This window comes from Sipha flava, unplaced genomic scaffold (genome assembly GCF_003268045.1).
Source record: "Sipha flava isolate LNK unplaced genomic scaffold, YSA_version1 32_pilon_pilon, whole genome shotgun sequence".
Classification (NCBI taxonomy): domain Eukaryota; kingdom Metazoa; phylum Arthropoda; class Insecta; order Hemiptera; family Aphididae; genus Sipha; species Sipha flava.
The window spans coordinates 622,684-646,381 of record NW_020273018.1 but is presented as its reverse complement, the minus strand read 5'-3'; the positions used below and the strand labels follow the sequence as shown (position 1 = coordinate 646,381).

Genomic DNA, 23,698 nt, shown 5'->3' with positions numbered 1-23,698 from the left:
ACTGCACGAATGCTGACGTTGCCGGTTCTTTGCATTCGATCCGATTCAAGATGACAGTGGATATGCACCTATTTGTGATCGCATTATAATAAAATGGGTAAGAGGTTCGAGTAATATATACTCCCCCCCCCCCAAAAATATAAAATAAAATAAACAAATCCAACGACGATTTTCGTCTCTTTTACTGAGAATCGAATTTAGGGTCGTACGATTTAAACCAATGTTTCCCCACTAGGGACGCTGTCCGAAGATTTCTTTTACGATGGCAGGCGTGACATTTAATACTAAAATTTAATATTTATCCACATTAATCAATCGTCCTACATAGCCAACACGTTTCATGTAACTTGAACGCTGCTCCAAACGTTGATAATATTATTGTCTATCGATTACGTCTCGTAAAAGTTCTCAATCGATTTGTACGTAAAATATATTTGCTCTGTTAGCTTAGGTAAATTTACATGGGTTAAATGTTGTCCTAACCACGAATTCTCTTCGACGTTCTGTTCGCCTTGGACTTAGTAACGAAATGTAAATAAGATAAAATCTTCGTGCCCGTAACTAACGGATATCTAAGAAAATATTAATTTAAAAAAAAAGCAGGGTCCAAGTTTTATTTCGGCTGCTATAGACCACGGTAATGGTACTCAATGCAATGACGTGATAAGACGTCATCAAAAATGATAACACGTATAAAATAGAAACTTATTGATAACATTGATAATGTTTTATTATTTTTAACTTTCATTTCGCTCTTACGCACACTTACCTACCCATATTATTTTTACGTATTAAATCACGTTTTGGATTAACGTTTTCGACCAACTATTGTTGTCCTGTCAATTGTTATTGATGTTTATTTGAAATAGTTATTAGTCAGAATACAGCTGGCAGCAATCATGTCCAAAACCACTATTTTGAATTCAGTATTTTCCGATATCGAAAAATTGGCTTCGGCTGAAGAATATAAAAGAATCATCAAACTCGTTGAGAAACGTAAGCACTAATGAAATATAATAATTTTCCATTGCCTTTTGTTTTTTTTTTTTTTTCTTACGATTGTAATCTATATTCCAGACATACCTCAGTTTCCTGAAGAGTTATCACTGGTTCAATCAAAAATCGTCAGCTTGATTCACTTGAATCAGATTGAGAATGCCTATAATTTTATACTGAAAAATGAAAAATTCCAGTAAGAACTCTTATATTTTAATTGTTTTTACATTTTGTTTTTATGCATTACATCATATTACACAGGTCATTTGCATTTGAAAAAGCTTATTGCTTATACCGTTTGAACCGCTCTGAAGAAGCTTTACAATTAATCAATGAAGAAACTGACCTTACAAGCAATTTCAAGGAATTAAAAGCGCAAATCCTCTATAAACTGGAAAAGTAATATTGTTTAGATAATATAAAAATGATGCTCTATTTATAAATTTAGTACTTCAGTATACTAACTATTAATATGAAATCTATGATATTCTATGATATTTACCTATTATCTTTTAACAGTTATTTTTTGCTAATTTCTTAATATTTTTCATTGAACTGTATAGTTAGGTAAATATTCATTACTCTGAGTACATTTGATGTTTAGCCAATTATTATCATTATGTCACTATTATTTCTAAAACAAGATTTTTTTAATTATAATGATATATTATTTTAAGATACTTATATCATTAGACTAAATTTCTCTGCACTTTGATATCCTAACCTTAATTGAAATTAAAATTATTTAAATTTCAATCAAAAACTAAAAATAAAACAAAAAAATTTTTCTATATAAATATTGTAGTATACTAATTTATGCTTTATTATTTTAGATATAATGAATGTTTTGATATGTATCGAGATATTATCAAACAAAGTAAAGATGGTTTTACAAACGAAAGGGTGACAAATCTAACTGCGGTTATTTATCAACTTTCTAAATTGGGAGATGTAAGTTTTTCTGCATGATGTTCTTTAAAATAATATAATATTTTCATAATTGAAGAAACAATTTTTCATTTTAGAATAAATATGACATTCCAACTGTTAAACAAGATAGTACCTATGAATTCATATACAATGTTGCATGTGTAATTATTAGTAGAGGAGAAATTGAGAGAGCTAAAGACTTACTTGATCAGGCTGCTAAATTATGTAGATATACATTGGAAGAAGAAGAAGCTACGGAAGAAGAAATTCAAGAAGAGTTAACTGCTATTAAGTAATTTTTTTCTTAAACATTATTTTAAGAGTATGTTTTTGAATAAAAAAATCCAATTATAATATTCCTAACATCAAATTAAATTGCATTAACCAAGAGTTATAAACTATATTAAAATACATAATTTTCAATTGGTTCAATTTAATAATTATTTTCTATATATTTCATTTGGTTGGTTTATGTTTTGTAAATTGTTACATTTTATTCATATTAGTAACATTTGTTGTTAGCATATTACTTGATACATAAAACTGGTTTTCCAAATATCAGGAAAACTAGAAATAAAGATCAATTTAAATAAATAATGAAATTAATGGATTATTATAAAACAACAATGCGATTTGTAATTTCTGAAATTTTATCATAATCTCCTTTTGTTTTGAAACATCACTTATTATAAAAATTAAAAATATAATAAACAGTTAGAAGAAAAGTATATTTTATATTTATTTAGAGATAAATTAGACAAATTTTTTATAGAAGAGAAATCTCCTTCCCTCTATGATCGGAAAATACTGTCTTTAAACATCTAATTTTGTAAGTAAACTTCTCAAACGTTCATAATAATTATTTTCACTCGGCCCGGACTGAATTAATTTGTTGACAATGTTATTTTCTACCCGGAGCCTTGCCGTGAGGGGACCTAGAGGGCATACGCCCCAGGCGCATGGTTTAAAAGGACGCCAAGAATTTATAAAATTATGATTTACAATTAATGATAAATAAAATAGGGCATGAATATTTTTAATTTTACCCTAGGCGCCAAATCTTAACGGCACGGCTCTATTTATATTAAATGAAGCAATTATTCTCTCCAATAACTCTTTTTTATTGAATTTCTTGAAATCAAGTTAGCATTTACCCAAATTTGTTTATACTTTCAACAGTTCTTGATTTCAATTTTTATTTTACTTTAATAATATCATTTAAAACATTGAGTTTTATTCGTAATGGTTCTCAGAAATAATAAAAATTCAACATTTTTTAGTCTATACAAATTATAATCTATCTTAATCATTATATTATTGTTTTTTTTTTTTATAAGAATTATACATAGTGTACTTTGTTATTTTTTAGGGTTCAAGGTGCTTATTGTTTACAAAAGTTAGGCCGCGATAAAGAAGCACAAGCTGAATACACGGAAGTATTAAAATATAAACCAAAAGACATAGGATCATTAGCTATTGCATCAAATAATTTAGTTGTATTAAATAAAGAACACAATGTATTTGATTCCAAAAAGAAGCTCAAGTCAACTTTGTCAGATGAATTGACACTGAAGTTAAATACCTGGCAATTAGAAAGGATTACACTGAACCATTGTCGCTTTGCATTAATGACAAATCAAGTATTAATAATATTATCAGTAAATTTCTGAACAATATTTATTAATTTATTATTTCTCTCAGTTAGATCAATGCACTCAATTGTGTGACAACATTGAAAAGAAATACCCTGATCAGATTGAGGATATTGTGTTAATAAAAGCAGTTATGTTATGGCGTCTCAACAAAAATTCTGAAGCTATTGATTTGTTAAAAAAATTTATATATGAACAAAAACGGCCAACTGCTAAACTTAATTGTACTTTAATGGCTGTAAAATTATTGTTGATGCAGGTAAAACTGAATAATTACTATATTTAGGAATTGTGTACAGTTATCAGCTTCATATCTTATTTTAATTATTTTAATATAATTACAATAATTCTATAATTTGGGGGTGACATATATTTAAATAAAAATTAATAAAAGTTTATTTAATTTAATTATAAACAAAAAATAAGCCAAATAATTTAATGTAAAAAAAATATAAAATTATCAATCCACTTAAACTTTTTTGGTAATACCCTTGACGAATGAATGTCATTATAAATTATTTATGAATACATGTTTCCAATAAATAAATTAGTTTATTTGTCATTACAGAATATTGTTTTATAAATTAATTGACATTCTATAATTTTTATTAATAAGTAATAACAAAAATATTTGTTTCAATGTCCAATCATAATTATTGTATGGAGACATTGAGATGCTCGATAATTATTTTTTAAATTCATTATATTCTTAATTAAATGTATTATAAATTGTTTCAGTTATGTCTTATTATATATATTATATTAAATTACACGGTATTCAAATATTTAAAATATAATTTAATTTTTCAATATAACTTAATTAATCAATGTATTGATAAATAATCATTCAATCAACTTAATCACATCTAAATGTATTTAATTAGTATTTTCTCTACAAGGAATAAATAAATATTAGGAAAATTTAAATACTGTTTAAATAACTGTTTACTCATTCATTGATTCAAAACACAAATAAACTTACTGTGGTTTATATTAACACGCTGACAACCATGCATCTACCGGTGGCTGTACTTTTGTTTATTATTATTATTATGAGGCCTTTCAATCGTTATATAACCATATACAAAGGTAAATAATATATTAAAGAGTAGTTTTCTGTTATATGCAATATAACAATTCTAAAGATCATTACTACAACATCAACAACATTATTCCTATGTAAAAGAATAAGAGAAATGCAACCGTATTGTCTCACAAAAATAAAAAATTACAGCGGCCGAGGGTTTAAAATTCTTAATCTATAACCATATTCTTGTGCGGCCAGCGGTTATATGATGCTCAACGTTTTAATACATATACTAAATTAAATATGGTATAACAAAGTAGTAGTAGTAGTCTAATATATGTTATTGATAATAGTTTACTTTATTTAAATGTATTTATTTTTTTAGAACAATACCAATGAAGCAATAACTCTACTGCAAAATCTTGGAGAACTAAAATATAAGCTTGGAATTGTAAGCACGCTTGTTACGTTGTATTTAAACATTAATAATTTTAAAGCAGCATCAGACTTATTTAATGATACTTTGTCTTGGTATAGTCAAAAAGAGGTAAAGTTACATTTTTATAGACAATTAAATTTTTACAATGTGGTATTATTCCCTTATTATCTTTTTAGGTGGACAATTCAAAAATAACCATCTTATTAAAACAATTGGCAAAATTACATTTACGTGAACAAGATCCTAAAGAAGCAGCTAAACGTTTATCACGATTACTTGAACTAAATCCTACGAATAAAAAGTTTTTGGCTCAACTTATAATTGCCTATACACAGGTGTGATAAATATTTTAACTTCAAAAAAAATTTGTAAACTAATTTTAGTCGATTAAAATTCTTGAAATTATGACATATATAGCATTAACTTTTACTAATATATAAGAATTTTCACTCAATGTAATATATATATATATATATATATATAAATTTTTTTATTTTATAATATTATTGAATTCATCTATATAAAATTTATAGTTAATTCACATTCAAATACTAACTTATCTCTGATTTATTTTTAGGTTTAATTTGTTTTATTAATATTAACTTAAATGATTAATTGTAATTAAAAGAAAAAATGATACTGTCCTTTTTCAATTTATTATTGTATTACTTTTATTTTCTTTTTATCAACAAATCATTTTTATTATTATTTGTTTTTAGTTTGACCCAGAAAAAGCTCAAGAATACAGCAAACAACTTCCGCCATTAGACCTCCAGGATACTGACATAGATTTACTTGAAAACACTAACTGGATGATGGGATCTAAACTTATTAAAAAATCCACATTAAAACCTGATGCTGCTGGGTATTTAAACAAATTTATCTTACTAAAATGTTGTGTTTGTTTTAAAGTTCATGATAATTAATTTATTATATAGTTCAAAAGCTGAAGTGGAGAAAAAGAAAAAGAAGAAAAGGAAGATTATACTGCCTAAGAATGTCAACCTAGATGTACCTCCTAATCCTGAACGTTGGTTACCGAGACATGAACGAACCGGATACCGTAAGAAAAAAGACAGAAGAAATAAAGAAACAGGAATTGGAAAAGGAACACAAGGTGCCAGTAATATTTCTAGTGAGCAATTGTAAGTATTAAGTATCTAACTTTTATAATTCAATACATAATTCGACATTGATAACATGACAGCTTTATTTTTCCTCGACCTTATGAGCACTTTGTTCCGAATATAAGTAATTTTTGCTTAATAATTCACCCCTAATTATGTCCCAATGACTATGAATTATCGACTTAGGATTATTTATAATTAACTTCCCATGACTGACATCAATAAAACTCAATTTTTTTATTGTTAATTAAATCAATTAAATATAATAAAAGTGCTAAATAAGTGATGGTAATTATTATAAAATTATATTTAATTTCAAGCAATAATGGTGATTACATAATTGAACTTAATCAATATCATTTTTATGGTAATTTAAATATAATTGAAATATAAATGTTTATATTGCATGTGATATAATTGTCTTAAAATTATTAATTAAATGTTTGTTATAGTATCTGTTATTTCTGTGATAAAAATGTTTGTAATCTAATACTTTTTAATTAATTTGTTTTAGTAACATCAAAAATATTGCGGCTCAACCAAAACCACAAACCACTCAAGTACCTTCTGAAAATGCACCTAGGCTTCAACATCGCAAGGGACAATACAAAAAGAAGAAGAAGGGAAAATAAATACAATAGTGTATTATCAATAAATAAATTTTCTTTGATACTGAATAAGAAAACAATTACATATATATATTATACTATAGATACTAAAATTTATCTTTAACAATTCATTTATTATTAAATTTTCCTATCAAGTTTATACAAAATTTTGTAAAATTAAAAATTGTCAAGATTTAGATTCCATTCCAAATTTAGTGTTTTCCAACCATTGTTCTTTTTGTAATTTATACTTCATGGAGAAGGCACAACGGTTGCTAAACCACAGCTTTGTTTATAGTACTCAGGGTTTGACAAACAATCAATCATAAATTTCCCCAATTCATGTTTTGATATAGCACGTCCTGCTGATGAACCAATTTTCACGGTATATTCGCCCAGCGGAGTACTTGCAATGTGCGGTGGCATAACAGCAATCCAATCCAGGCCTTCAGATACTTTTAATAGTTGTAACATACGCATATGATCATCGTTAATGCCATGAAACATTGGTGGCACTTTAGATGGCTCGTAGAACAAAAATGCTGAAATATTTAACAATTAGAATTAATTTGCAACAAGTTGTTGTACAAATAATTACCAGATAAGCATACAGAAATACATTTCACATTGTTCTTTTTCATTGCTGACAAAATATTTCTTAATCCATCAGACATTATGGTAGTAGGCGCTGAAAGAAAAATTACATAAATTATTTAACTATATACAAGGTATAAATAAAATATTAAACAATAATACTTTTGCAGGTTCATTAACTAGAACTTCATAGGACACAATTTAGCAAACATCTAACTTATACATCATTAGGTTAACACGCATGTCTTTAGTTTTAGAAAAATTCCCAACACTTCTTAAATCTGATAAATTATTTTCATTTAAAATCATTAGATTTCTTTATACATTTTACATTGGGTAATAATAATCACTTGATACACTATCAACCTATAATGAAACAATCTTTAACTGAATTATGTATCTTGACTTGCACCACGCTAATTACACATACAATTTAATAATGGAAAACGAATTGATAGAACAACATTTAATTTTCTTAAAACAAATTAAAATTGTTGAGTTGTCCGATCAAAATAAATTTCTAGAATTCGTTTTTAACAGTGAACCAAAGCATTTTCAACTTGTTTATAGCTAGTGCTTTCAATTTTTAGCCCAATATGAGTGTTTTTTTTTAATTTTTTAAGTAATACCGAGGTCGTTTCTTGTTCCCAAAGTTACAACAATGGCGTCTCTACCAGCGACGGCCTTGTCCACATGCTCCTCGACCAACACGTCACCCGTGATCACTTCCACTTGTTTGAGGAGTTCCTCGGGCATACGGCTGGGATCCCTGACCAAAGCCGATACTTCTAGACCTGCGAAAACAACGTGCTGATCAAAAAGCATCGTCTGGCTGATCCAACCGGACTGATGCGCGATTACCTTGTTTCAAGGCGGCTTCGACGGCGCACACGCCCGTCATGCCGGTGGCTCCGAATATCGCGATTTTCTTCATGGCACCGGTGGCTCGTCTGAGAACGCCAGCAACCGTGGAACCGCAACGTAACGCGACCGGCGACAGTTCGCCGACGAACAACGTACAACAGTTACTAAACGACGACGGAGACCGGTGACCACCACCACCACCGCGGCAAGGACGGGGAAGAGTTAGATTTATTAAATCTGTTCCGCCCGTCGATGGGAATAATTTGTTAATATAATGCCATCCGTGTGCACACGACGCGACCGAACGACCGTTCGACTCTTATCAGCACGTCGCCTGTTGATAATAATAATAGTAATAATAATATATAAGACACGACGGCACGAATAGTTTTGCGTTTACAATGTTTTTACGCACGCCAAACAACTCATCGACGTTAATAACGTTCACTCACGACCAGTGGCGGATTTAAAGGTCGTTTAATCGGCAAATTCCGACGAGGCCCCTCCTAAATTGTGTACCGAGACCCACCTAAATTGCATAGATGTTTCTTTTAAACTTTGACTACAAAAAAAAAAAATAATAATAATAATATTCTCATGCTAACCGGACTATATTCACCATCATTTAAATAATAAAATAATTATAATACATAGGAATGCTTCAAAAATAGGAAATGTTATAATTAATTAAACAAAGTAAAAAATGTGGAACAATTTACTTACGAGCGTAAATTGAAGTTATATACTAGTAATGAAGTAAGAAGAATTATTATAAAAGAAGTCCAAGAAGCTAGTTTATTTTCAGTAATGACTGATACAACCCACGACAATTCTCATAAAGACCGTTTGTCAGTTTTTTTACGTTATGTGAATAGCAATGGGAAAACAATGAAAGGCTTTTAGAAATAACTGAAGGAGTTGACAAAACTGGCTTAGGGACATCTAAACAGATTATTGAAGTATTAAATAAAAATGGTTTGGATACGGATAATTTAGTATTTCAGTCATATGATTACTCTAATAATATGTCTGGTCAGTTCAGTGGCGCACGCAGGAGGGGGGAGAAGGAACTTTATTTGTATAATATGTTTAATGCTTAAAAGCTCTTCATTCAGTGCTTAATTTTTTTATTACATCGGCTTTACCTAATATGTAATTTCAAATATTATAGATAAATATTTCTCTTACAAACAAAATGTGAATATCATACATCTATTATTCATTATCAGTGTATTTAGGATACATATACAAAACAATCAGTCTTATATAATATATACATGTCTAAATATAATGTATCAAATTATAATAGCCAGTTAATATTTTGATTGATATGAAATTTACCATAACTTACTTTGTATAAAAATTTTCCTTGGACAGTATAAATAAAATACTCTTTAAAAAAACTTAATTTTAATTTTAAAACTATACTTCAACTAGTGTTCTGACCTTGAATTTTTAATTATTAAATTTTATACATGATTGCCATATTATGTTTACTATTTTATTACACTAGAGTAATTTTGTCAATTTATGTTGGTAATGCGGGGAAGGGGTTCCTTTTAGATCCTGCAAAGGGAAACGGTGGCGACAGGGAAGGTCATTTAACTTTTTTTTAAATCTGACGTTTGTCGACCAATATGCGGGTTTCTACACCGAACGTTCGATTCAAGCCTGATTTATTTATAACAATTTAAGGTCTACAAATAAAACCCAGTCACATAGTTTAATGTTTAAATTTTATACTTAAATATGGGTAACATAATATTAATTTTAAATTAGTTAAAATTTGTATTTATTTCATTTTTTAATACAATATAAAAAAATATATTTTTTATAATTTAATGCATTATTTAAAAATTCGAATACTATTCAATATCCCTTAAAATATAATAAAATACTAATACGTTTTCGAATTATGTATTTGAACGTGTTTTACAGGAGTCACATTCATTTTGAACACGTTTTCCGGTGTACATAACTCTATAAACATTAATTCTATTATACACAAGGCTTGACGTCGTGCTAATTATCATGACAATTTAAATTCTCAAACGTTACAAGACCCAACTCAATTATTAAAATGTTAGAATACGTTATGATATTATGTTCTGTAACAGTATCATTACAAACATACGATGGGAATAAAAAATTAAGTTGAATTGTTGTTTAGGAGACGGCCGAAATAATAATAAGAACGACCTAGATTTTCAGTTCCGTAATATTTATTTGCGTTGACAATTTTGTCGTTATATATTCATAACGTAATATGCCTGAATGAATAATGATTATACTCGAATAAAATTAATAGAGTTGCTAATTTGCACGGTGACGTAAGGTTTCGTGAGATCTTCGCCGACCAACCGTGCAATTAGTGCGTGCCTGATCTTGATTACCAGGGCTCGGGAGTTAAAGCATTTGCTTATTTTTATGGATTGACTTAAAATATAGCAGAATGCCATAGAAGTGTATATCAAATTATAACACGTACAATTATAAAATTTGGAAGTGCCTTTCTTTGCTTTTTTCAAAAATTTTTCAAAAAAAATGCTTATTTCCAGTTTTTCTGATTATTTTTGTTTATTTGACCAGTTTTTTTTTTTTATGTTTTTATAGTTTTCTCCTACAAAGCTGTTTTAATAGAATTAAAATTAAAAATAATTCTTATCTACGTTACCACATAGTTCGTCGCTGTCTAAGGCATCGTTGTAGGGTAAACAAAGATATTCGAACCCTGAAAATAGAACTGAGTGTCAAACTTCAGAATGATCAAGAACAGAGAGAATAGTTTAAATTTTATTTTTCAGAAAAATCCCTTAGAAAATCCATAAAATCCTTAGTTTTGAAAATAAAGATTTATTTTTATTTTGTTTGATTTTTTTAATTAGAATTTTATAGGTTTTTTTTTTTAATAAATATTTTTGCTTAATTTGAAATTTTTTAAATGCTTATTTAAGTACTTGCAATGATTTTTTTAAACGCTTTTTAAAGTGCTTATTTTAATGATTTTAAGTGCTATAAGTAAGGACCGGATTTATATGCACAAAAAAATCCTCAAAATATGCTTCTAAAAATGCTATAATATGCTATAAAATATGTATTTATTTTTAAATATGTACTTAAATATTCACTTAAAATGTTGTTTAAAATTATGTACAAATATGTGAAATGTATTATAAATACAAAAATAATCATCAATTAATACGGTATTAAAAAAAGTATAAAAAAGATTTTAAAATATTTTGTCGTCTTTGTCGCCATTGATCATTCTTTATCTTCAATCTATAAAGTATAAATAACCACATTAATAAAAAGTGAAAACAAAAGTTGAATTCATATTTTACCTTATTGCATTGGATGATATGAGTATGTAATCTTATCTTTGGAAATAAACACCGGTCGCAATTTTATCGATATTATGTGGTAGTGATCGTGAAAATACGACGAAAACGAATATATGTGCTATTAATAATAATATGTATTATAAAACTATAAATATGCATTGAATATGCATTTAATAGGTAAAAACGTTGAAATATGCAAAATATGCAAAGTAAAATTAGTTTTATTTTAATAAGAAAGATCTAAATCGGGGACAATGCTCATCAGATTTCAAAAAGCTTATTCCAATACATATATACATTTGCATAAAAATCCGGTCCCTAGCAATAAGTTTCGAGCCCTGTTTATTACATATTATTATAATATTATATTTATTAAATCTCAACAATGCCGTGATTTAAACTATCGTAACGTTATGCATTATGCGCTCTCGTTAATATTATTAAACTCGTGTTAGTGTCTCCGAATCACAGAAATAATCATATCTTTTAGATGTCTACACAAATCACAATGTGGTGACGGGTTTGCAGATTCTCGTATTAAACGTTTAGAAGTTGATCGCTACAAAATATAATATTTAAATTGTCTACAACTCCTGTTCGTAAATACTCTATATACATATTAATCATACGAAATTCGAATCCTAGAACCATAACTATTTTAATACTTATTGGGTTTTGAGTAATGTATTTTTCTTCGGATTTATCTAAAAAAGGCAGGTTTAAACAGTTTTTTTCTTCGGATAGTTCAGGAACCTATGAAACAATTTGTAAATACGCGTCATACCAGTGGTAAATTAATGTGTTATTGATACCCTTAGACAAATCGTCATGACGTGAAACTAACGTACTTGGCTGTAATAATAGTTGCGTTTAGTGGCTCCTAACTATCAATTGGGTCATTTTAACCAAATTATTGATACTCTTTGGCCGATGGAAATTGTTTTATCACTTTTATTTATAATTAACAAAACCAGTAAAAATTAATTTATTTATTCGTTTTGCTTTAAATGAATCAACGATGTTACAATTATATCAACAAAATGTAATATAAATAATATGCATGATGAAATCCATTATTGATAATAAACAGATCCTAAATATCAGTAGTGATAATAATAAAAGTAATGACACTCATAATGATGAAAACATAAAAAACAATAAAAACATTCGATTTAACATGTAGATAAAATCAGTATAATGAAATAATGACAACAATAAATATATCAATTAAATTATTATAAATATTTAACAATATTTTTAAATTTGCATTACAATTAATATTTCATCAATAAAATTAAAAATATTAAAATGATGAATAATAATAAAATCTTGATTTGGAAAAATATGATAGTTAAATTACAATTGACAACACTAAAAAAGTGATAAATCAAAATAGTATTATGATATTTTTAGAATAATTATATTTTATTAAAAATTTTAAACAAGATAACCTTGTTTAGCGGCTACACACATGTGTGCAATGGATAAGAAAAATTATTTTTGTGAATATTATGGAGCGAAAAAGTTAAAAGTATTATTAAAAAATAAATATAATTTTATAAATACAATACAAGAAATACTTTATTATATTATAAAATACATGGTATAACTGCTTAAATACTATTTCAGCATAGATTATACAGTTATATAATTTATCTAATCTTTGATTTTAGCGATTATACTAATAATATAAAATGATGACAGGAATATTGCATATATACTACTGTTTTTTAATACAAACTCATCTCATATGCAAAATAATAGTGTAAGACTAATTTGATGAAAACTTATGAACATCATGTTTAAAACATAATGTTAACATTTTTTAACGATTTAACCTTTTAATGATTGCTCATGAAATTTTTAGGAAATTTGATATAGTGGTACGTTTTGGTCACGATTTATGTTCAATTTTCAATCAACTGGTGTATGTTATAAAATTATCAACAGTTTCATTATATTTCATTATAAAGAATTAACCCATTACTTTTAAAAATTACATTGATTACATAAGAAAATGTTTTTAAACAAAATCGTTACTACCGAAAATAATAAAAAGCCATGACGTAGCACTATAATTTTATTTTTTATTCAAACACTAACAAAACGACAACATATTTCCGTGTAAAAAAACTCGTAAAAACATACGACGAAAATTGTTTTTTTTTTTCAATAAAAACAAATAAACGTTTATTATGACTTAATGACAACGTGTGGGTACTAATTGCACGTAAATAATTCTATCAAACAACTTGTATTTGTATCGGTATAAAGGTGACGAATTAAACTTTCATAAATGTTGTAAAATATTTATATAAATCCTAATCATAATATTTACACAAATTTGTCTGTAAGTAAAAATGAGCACAAGTATGTAACAACGAATATCAAACTATATACTAAAACTACTGGCGCACGTACACATTTTGTCGCATTTACAAATGACATATAGCCATTCAGGTACCCTCTACCTAACTGTATAATACATTTTGTAACAGTTTAAGGACCGAAGTAAATCAATTACCGTTGTGGAATAAAAATGATCAATATAAGCCATAACAATTTTTTAACAATAAACGTACATCGAATTCCATCGCGAATTTATAGATAATCTCAAAATAACACGTAATTTTTCTTTGTAATCTTTAAAATTAGACCGGCACTGGCTATTGAAATATTTATTGTAAAGGTAAATATTTTCAATTGGTTGCATTGAAGTTTGATATTTGGAGTTGGGGTGAGGTTATCCTCTTAGGTCTTATATAACAGAGTTTGCCAACCCTGTTATAAAATATCAAGTTGATTGCGACATGAGTTCGAGTCGATCGTGACTCTCTTTCCTTTTTTTTTCGTTTTTTTAGAAAAAAATTTAATCCATGAATATACAAATTAGATTAATAATAATTAATTAAAGCAATACATATTAATAATAATACTAATAAATAACAATGAAAACGACATTAAACACGTTGAGTGAATATCTATATACGTAATCTAATGAATATTTCGCTTTAAATGACGGTAGTTTGTATAAATTGATAAAAAATATACTAATATACGTGTTAAGTAATTATTATTACTTATTAATATTTTAAATTAAAAAAATAAAGGAAGTGTAACATGCAACATGCATGCATAGATATAAACTGGGAGGGCAAGAGGGGGAAATTTCCCTCTTAGAAAAAATTAGGAGGGGCAGTGCCCCCTCTGGTATTTAACATACCTTGTTTTAAAATAAGTACAAAACAGCTGATTATAGCTATTACTATAAATTTTTTTTTTTTTAAATCTTAAATTTTCACTTATCTAACATAATGTTAAAAAATGAATAATTTTATATAATAATATGTTGGTAGTAAAGCGGCATTTAGCCTCGGACACCCTTTTTGTTAGATATTTAATTATATTTTTGCCCCCCCCCCCCTAATAAATTTCTAAGTTACGCCTATGCATGCATGTATATAAAATATATGTTTACTCAGTGACTCAGTGACAACCATTATTTTATCGATCGTGATAATCTAGAAAAACTCGAAAGTCGAGCATAAATCTTTAAAAATTGGTTACCTCTGTTATGTGATAAAATACCACCAACATGATTCGTAGATAGATAGGTATTCAATGAAATTATGAAATTTTGTTCAAAAACCAAAAACAATAATATCTTAGAAATTTAGAATAAATAATTCAAATTATAATTATATAAGAAAATAAAAAAATATTAATAATTAACGTTGTATGTTTTTAACTGAACACGATCGACATTTAAAAAAGTATTATTTTGATAACAAAATCAAAGATGGTTAACTGCAGGTTGATCATAACCTCATAACGCATAAATGTTAAATGGGTTTAAATCATTCCTATTTAACTCGATATTTTCTATATTTTACATATCAGTAGATTAGAAAAAAAATTATCTCCGAGGGCATACACAAAACCGCATCACCACCACGGATTATTATAGACTACAACAACAGTAGTGCAGTAGATGTTTTTTGAACATCATTTTTTTTTATCATTATTTGATGTGTGTTATCAAATTTCAAAAAATATTATTTCATTTATACGGTTTTGCCACGGTTTTGTATTAATCATCAATTTTAAGATTTACTCAAAAAGTCTATAAACACTTAATTAAATGTGCATTTTGTGGGGATTTGAAAATAATTAATTTTACGAACTTTTTGTTAAAAATTGCTAATTATATGTACACAAAATTTAACATAAAGAGAAAAGCAAAATCTTGAACAACCGATTTATGAAAATTAATAAATAATGGAATTTTTTTAATGCCCTTCTATTGTGATATATATAAGAAAAGTAGAGGAAGCCTAAATAAAATACATTAGCAAAAACACGTTAAGTCATGTAAAAGAAAAAAATTCAAAAAACATAAATATTGTCTTATTGCCGATTATTTCTATTCAAAATTATTTTTCTAAAAAAAGAAAAATTTATGACAATTTTGAGTTAGAAAAGTGTTGTTCTCATTTATATTGTTTAATTTGGTTTAAAAATTACTATTTTTTTTTTTACATATAGTCATTATTAGAGAACCTAGACATCTCTACAGCATCGATGTGTGCGGGTTTTCATATTTTCATCGTAAATATCTAATTTATTGAATACCTATTCAGATATAAATTCAATATAGATACTTATATATAATAAGACTGTAAAAATTTAATTAAAATATATATTATACAAATTTACAATTACTCATAATATTCATAATCTAACCTAAACTGCTAAAATAGTAAAATGTATTTATTAATTATGCTTCAATATGAAAGAATAAATGTGAAAATGTATAAAATAAAATTGTGTTACCTATGTGTTAAAATAATTAAAATATATAATATAAAACTACTATATACTTATCTATTACAGTTTATTTAAAATGGTAATAACATAGTTGTTTTTAGTTTGTTAATTATGATTGATGGAATTTTTATTTAAAATTAATATGTTATATGTGTACACTTGTTTTATATTTTTAAACTTTGGACTTGTTAGTTAAAAGGATTTTATATTTTTAAAACTGATAAATAAAATATATTTATTTAACTTACCCAGGATATACAGTCAACTTTCATTCACCACAGTAAGAATACTACTGACTACTGCTTTTTTAAGTTACATTAATAACATAATATATGTATAGAAAATTATAGTTTACGTATATTATACTAAAATAATTTAATTGATACCTATATAGGCGTGCGCAGGATTTTGTGTTGGGTGCAGCATACATTTTTAGGCGGTACTCCTTTGGCCCAAAAATGACCTTCCTCTTTTTGCCCACGTCCTCTTTTCGACCTAAAATGAAAAAACAGTTTCCTCTTTTCGCCCATGGTTTCACGTTTTACATTTTGGAAACCACTGTCTCAAAATTAATAATTTTTAAAAAAAATCATATAATAATCAAATAAAAAAATAGAAAAAATATATAATTATTAATAATAATTTAATAAGTGTTAAAAATAAGTATTTAAAATAGTGTTATCGATGTAAAATAACTAATAAGTAATTTGATCAGGTTACTACTTAAATAAATAATTTGTTTTGTTGTTGTAAAATAATACAAATATTCATATTAATTATGACTTTTAAGTAATTATAACATTTATTAAAGTGTTTTAAACTATATATTTCGATAGAAGAGTCGGCACCTTTATACACTTTTCTCAACTGACTATATTAATAACAATCAAAAACGTGATTTTATCGAATATCAAATAAGATTTTTTAAAAATTATTAATTTTGAGAAAGTGGTTTCCAAAATGTAAAACGTGAAACTATGGGCGAAAATAATACAATTATTTTTGGGTGAAAAGAGGAAACTGTTTTTTCATTTTTGGTCGAAAAGAGGACGTGGGCAAAAAGAGGAAGGTCATTTTTGCGCGAAAAGAGTTCCGCCCACATTTTTAACCGGCCCTAAAGAACAATAAGCAGCCCACTTATTTCCTTTATATAGCATCCCCCCCCGAATTCTTTTTAGCCCCATTGTGTAAAAATTGAATATTTATAACTTCATATAATCACTTTTGTACCCAAATCATTATATGGTATATCCCATCCACCATATAGATTCATCACTCTATGACTAACCTATTATAGTTATAAGAAATATAGTAAATTGTAAATAAAAAGTAATAATTTTTTTATGAAATTTAGTATATTAATTTATACTTTTATAAATATATTTAACATCACTCATGTAATAAATGACACTACTCAGACTGCAGTAACAGTGAAAAATCGTTATTCAATTACAAACATAATAGTCGATTCGGTTATGTGATTACTGATTACTAATTATGGCATCTATTCCGTTTTCGTATCGCTGCACGTCTGGTTGAATGGTTAATGCGCTATTGCCATTGTGGTTGTGTCTGTATTTGTATACTGTATAATCTAGTGTGTAGGCATGTCGAATTTACCCAATAATATCCATCTATTTTTAAATTTGTATTGATAAAATAATATTATCATTTTTCATTTAAATAACATTGATGAACATTTATATTTTAATTTAATTATAAACTCAATATGTTTAAAATTATTTATTCTATGTATACCTATCAAATAAATATCTACCAGCCCACTAAATCCAAGATAAATTGTCAGGAGCAGCGAAAGCAGCATTCGCTGCACCCGTGCGCACGCCTATGGATACCTATATATCATGGGCGTAGGTAAGGGGGTGTTTTGGGTGTTAAACACCCCCCGAAATAGTTCGAGTTGTCATTGATTCTTTCAATTTTCTTCGCCAAAATGCTGAGATGGAATTTAACCTAATATTTATTACGGCTGCAAAAACTTTAACTGATGTTGGTGACACAATGAGTGTACCAAGATTTAAAAAAAAAAAAAAAACAAATTTATCGAGACAATTATTAAGATTCTACGCCGGAAGAATATTATAGAAAAGCACTTTTAATACCATTTCTTGATCATTCTATAACAAATTTAAAAAGTAAGTTTGAACAGCATTATGATTTAATTTTATCTTATCAAAATATTATACCAATTATAGTGGTTTTTACAAATGAGAAATATATTATTAATTTATGGGATTTTTACAAGAAAATAATTTCGGATCATCAACAGTTTAATTCGGAATATTTATTGAGGAAACTCAAATGGTTAAGAGAAAAAGAAGATTGTAGACTATCCTCAGAATTTAAAGCATTTTTAAAATGTGATTCTGAATTTTTTCCAAATATAAAAAAATTGTTAACTATTATTTCTACACTTTCCGTATCAACTACAACTACAGAAAAAACTTTTTCAACATTAAAACGTATTAAATCATATTTGAGAAATTCTAGAGGAAATGAACGATTAACTGGACTTGCTTTACTAAGCGTTCATCGCGAAATTAATATTGACGTGGAAGAAGTAATCAATATTTTTAAACTTTAACTAAGAAAACAAGGTTTTATCTTATAATTTTTTTTTTATTTTTAAATTTTTAATTTACATGAACAAAATATTGTATTGGTATTCAGTTGTATTAAATAAATAATTCATATTTAATTTTAATGTTTTATAGTACTAATATAAATCTAGACCAAAACCCCCTCCGAAAATATTTCGCCCGTGCTATATATTACATTTTATTAAAAGGTATTGCTAATGGTCCATTAGGTAGGTGGTTGGTAGTTTTAAACTAAGATGATTTGAATCACTTTTTAAAGATTCCGTCACTGGTGGTTGGATAAAACTAGAATAACTAATACGATTACTATTAACTATAATAATAAGTAAGAAGATAGTACCTACTATGTACTAGTGGAACTAGTGGTATTAGGTACTTATGCAGTTATCAATTACCTATTAGTGTATTACCAAGGAATTTATATTATATTAATATTACATTATTGCCATATTATTAATTACCTGTATTGCTGTACTGTGCATACGACTATAGCAATATATACTTCTATAAAAGTGTAAACACATAATAGATTGACAGAAATTACTGTTGGACATGCAAATAATGGAACGCATGGTACACAAAAAAATAGATTAGCCAGTTCGGAATAAATGCTTAAGGTCACTTAAGTGTTATATACGGACGATTACATAAACATGAGTAATGCAAAGATCACTTAGAATTTGAACTCAGTCATGCCTTTTATATGGGGAATAATCGAATTGATATTTTAACAGTAAAATCATCAAATACCCGATTTACTACAAAAAAAAAGATAGTTAGAATGTTAGTGTAGTTAAAATATTAGTGGATATTATTCTAAGTCTGGCAAAACACAGTGACGCTTACAGGGACCATAAGGAATCAAATAGAAATATTATTCAAAGGAAATGTGATTGGGTTACAGTATTTGATAAACGTCATCCAATATTTGCTCCAAGCTTAGACCGAATGAATTATAATCATAAGCGGACAACACTAACAATTTTATCAAAGATTTCATAATATATATGCCATTAATATTGTTGAAACTTTAAGAGGTACAATTTTAAATTAAATAAATACAGGTGATATATATTTCCTATTTTTGGATTTGACAACCAATGTAGCTTGATCAATTCGCATTTGTGTTCAGATATTGTACAAGTGAAGAAATTATTAATGAACGATTGTTATGTATAGATAAAACTTCAAAATCAATAAGTAACGGTATGTTTGTTTTATTTTTGCGAAAAAATTAAAACATCAAAAGTTTAATCTACCTTATGAAAATATTTTGTTTTACTACTATATCAACATCTTTAGAACTAAAAACTTATACACCCAACCTCTTATACTCAGAATTTTTTATTTGAGAACAATATGTTTTATATAAGTTTCTATTTTAAGAGACCAACATTTAAATATCATTCACTATATGATATTTTAACTTGGATAGTTGACAACACCAAGGTTACGCTTAACTTGGACCGTATAAGTTTATCAAAATGTGCATATAGAATTATTGTATAATTATTAGTAATAAACTAATAACTGTAACCTATAAGAATAAAATTACGTGATATAATTAACATTCACGAATAACTTTTTGTGTGAAGGTGTTTGTTCTACCATATCAGAGAAGGTTGTGTTAATTTGATTGTTTTTTTGAATAATGTATTTTGGTCAGTTATTTTATTTCATTCGGGGTGAAACGAAAAAAATACCGAATTCTTTTGAGTCCTCTTTCTACGTTTATTTATTTCGTCCGTCCCTTATACAATCAACAATGATGTTTTGTTGAAGAATTGAATGGATGCCATTTTAATACTTCTCGGTATTCTGTCGAATGTACATAATGAATGCACAAGAGATGTCGAGACATGGAGAAATCACCTGTTGCGCACCTTACTTCTAAATATACGTTTTATTTCGTTAGTTATTCAACTTTCAAGAGTGGGTGTACTACTGTACAAAAACGTTAAGAATCAGGGACGAATGCAGCAACTATAAAAGAATCTGAGTCGTTGTAAATTGTACTTGAATGTTTTTTTGCGATCAACCCAGCATTTACCCTTTAATCCCGTGAATCTATAATTAAGTAACAAATAAATTAAATGAAGGCAGATGGGTTCATTTCAATGTTTAAAAATTGAGAGAGAGACCGGTTATCCTATATATATATATATACATATAGTATACCCACTACCCCATTTTTATCTACCCCTGTAATAATAATATATTAGGGATAATATTGTTACTATACATGAGAATTTTTCGGTATATTCAGTGCGATACCTATAAAATGCTTTTATATTAATTTTTATACTTTTTCGCTGTGGTGTTATGTTTTATATGAAAAATGTTCAAGATATTCGTATTGATCACCATGTTATTTTTATTAAAGTAATGTTTACATAAAAAAATAAATTGCAATACTTGGATTAACGAAAAACTTATAAATAAATAATAATGAATAAACTGTGATTTATTACAATAAATAACCTTATTTTTTTAAGTTTTTTTTAAATTAACAGAAATATCTATATATATATTTATATATTAGGTAGGCGGGAAAATAATTTTTGTACGATAGTGACTATTATCTCTATGAAGGTTTATCTGCAATTTTCGTTTCGATAAGAGATCAAAACCAGATACCTTCTGCTTTGGGTTAAGGATTATTAAAAATGATGGGTATTTTTTCTAAACGAAAATGTAGTTTTTAACCGCAGTAAAAATTGACTTTTTATTTTGATCGAAATTATTACCACTAATGATTACTGTATTGATGCACTTAAAAAATGAAAAATATGACAACATTACATAATAAGAAAAGTTTTTTTTTACATTTTTTTTTTTTTTTATAGTTAGTATTTGCTACAAAAAAAAAATGACATGTAAAATAAATTATGCAGTATTTATGCAAAAACGAAAAATGGTTAGCTTTATACAAATCGAATATCCAAATATTCTAACATATTATCTACATATAGAAATACTTTTTTCTTACTTATAGACAGATTAAATACTAGCAAATGGCCTAATATATACGCCATGCAAGTAAATACAGTAATAATGTACAAATAAAGCACGTGTAAGTTATAACAATATCTGTATGTAAAACATCATTAAAAACTTGAATATGTATTAAAAAAATATTTATATCTTTGTTTTATCTCTTATTGTTGACATGGACCAATTTCGTGTATATATACAAGTGTAATAATGGTAGGGTAACCCAACACACGTGCGTTATCATTTTATTGAGTTGTTCATGCGCGTGTGTACTCGTACGTTGTAATTTATTTTACAATGATAATTTAATTATTTATCGATGGATATGCATGTAGGGCGTTACATGAATCCCGTGTATATTATAAGCGTTACGATGAAAAAAAAAAATTTTCCGAGACGCAATAAAACGCGTATCAATGGATGATTTCGACATTTTCACCTTGACCGAAAAAAAAATCCTATTTGAAAAATAACCGTCGGTCCGACTGCTGTGCCACTACCGCCGTCCAATGAAATCTTTTTCGTTCTAACACATTATATATACATATATACACTCACACTACGTGTCGGTTTACCTATCGTGCGATTCTTACCATATCCCCCCGTATGGTCATATAAGCGGTGTAGTGTATAACCTGAACCGGTGCGGCGACGTATGCACTACTATACAGATGTATACCTACATAATATCCCTTGTGGAATGGTTGTTTAGTCCCTTGTCGTTTCTTATAAGTTATATATAACGACAGCGAAACGTTCCCATTCTCGTTCGGCTGCCCCAATACATATATTATACACACACACACACACACATATATATATATACGTATACATGTACCTTTGTAGATACATGATCGTTCACCCTCGGGACCAATGTCTTGTACCCAAAAATTACATTTTACGGTCCATGTGCTGTTCGGGGAAAATTTTTTGAAAAAAACGGTTTTTTTTTGACGACTCCTTTAGACCCCCCCCCCCCCCCAATAATTTCCAAATGTTGTGTATGAAAACGAGATTGCCTTTAAGAACTTTAAAAAGCTATGCATCATATGCAAATCTTCTGCGTTTGTACGCACATACCAAGTGTATTTGTGTGTGACACAAATTACATGTAAATTGTATGTTTTCGGTGTTTTCTGGCAGAATTATATATTGTAGTTGTGAGTAATTTGTAAATTATTATATCCTTTCCTATTTGAAATTTCAACATTATTTTTTATATTCGTTCCGGTGTTATTTCTTGTTGTGTGCCCATACATCATTATGGGTACATAATTTATGTGTATGATATGCCGTACAATATCAGTGTACATACAAGTAACATGAAACTTGACGTATACGTTCCGTCGTGGTGATGTGGCAATATTTGGTAAGTAATCGCGTTCAACGGATACTATGCATCGAAATTTCAATGCCAGTGGTCACAAAGTTTAATTTTTCTAAATTAAAAGTCAAGGATCTTACTTCATGGTAAGATTATATTTTTGAAAGAGTCTCACGCTCACATGAATCCACAACGTGGACGTGAATAATAACTATTATTATGCCGGAAGGCCGAAACAGCGGCCGCGGCGACGGCATCGGGCTTGTACATTAAAATATTTAGATCCATTACGGTCGACCCACGCTAAGACTAGTTTTTTTTTATTACCTTATTGATACTTCGTGTTTGTCTACA

The 23,698-nt window shown here is 27.6% G+C and overlaps 2 protein-coding genes across 2 annotated transcripts; one reads left to right on the top strand and one right to left on the bottom strand.

Moving 5' to 3' along the window:
• The first annotated feature begins 899 nt into the window (after nucleotides 1-899).
• On the top strand, nucleotides 900-6,854 carry LOC112686924 (signal recognition particle subunit SRP72). The gene is made up of 12 exons (XM_025559419.1): nucleotides 900-996; nucleotides 1,078-1,192; nucleotides 1,258-1,395; nucleotides 1,830-1,947; nucleotides 2,022-2,218; nucleotides 3,296-3,566; nucleotides 3,628-3,837; nucleotides 4,991-5,152; nucleotides 5,221-5,379; nucleotides 5,764-5,909; nucleotides 5,983-6,189; nucleotides 6,686-6,854. The coding sequence occupies exons 1-12, from the start codon at nucleotides 900-902 to the stop codon at nucleotides 6,801-6,803; spliced, it is 1,938 nt and encodes a 645-aa protein (XP_025415204.1). The 3' UTR covers nucleotides 6,804-6,854.
• A 51-nt stretch (nucleotides 6,855-6,905) lies between these two features.
• On the bottom strand, nucleotides 6,906-8,610 carry LOC112687057 (flavin reductase (NADPH)). Its single transcript, XM_025559594.1, has 4 exons — nucleotides 8,235-8,610; nucleotides 8,003-8,167; nucleotides 7,378-7,467; nucleotides 6,906-7,321 (listed from the first exon to the last, which is right to left on the bottom strand). The coding sequence occupies exons 1-4, from the start codon at nucleotides 8,305-8,307 to the stop codon at nucleotides 7,032-7,034; spliced, it is 618 nt and encodes a 205-aa protein (XP_025415379.1). The 5' UTR covers nucleotides 8,308-8,610; the 3' UTR covers nucleotides 6,906-7,031.
• Nucleotides 8,611-23,698: the final 15,088 nt, after the last annotated feature.

Excerpts from the sequence above, each read along its gene's own strand:
- LOC112686924 (XM_025559419.1), top strand. The coding sequence starts at position 900 with ATGTCCAAAACCACTATTTTGAATTCAGTATTTTCCGATATCGAAAAA. Across the intron at positions 3,838-4,990 it reads TAAAATTATTGTTGATGCAG|AACAATACCAATGAAGCAAT; the intron begins GTAAAACTGAAT and ends TTATTTTTTTAG. Across the intron at positions 6,190-6,685 it reads AATATTTCTAGTGAGCAATT|TAACATCAAAAATATTGCGG; the intron begins GTAAGTATTAAG and ends AATTTGTTTTAG.
- LOC112687057 (XM_025559594.1), bottom strand. The coding sequence starts at position 8,307 with ATGAAGAAAATCGCGATATTCGGAGCCACCGGCATGACGGGCGTGTGC. Across the intron at positions 7,468-8,002 it reads GGGAACAAGAAACGACCTCG|CGCCTACTACCATAATGTCT; the intron begins GTATTACTTAAA and ends TTTTTCTTTCAG. Across the intron at positions 7,322-7,377 it reads TATTTCTGTATGCTTATCTG|CATTTTTGTTCTACGAGCCA; the intron begins GTAATTATTTGT and ends TAAATATTTCAG.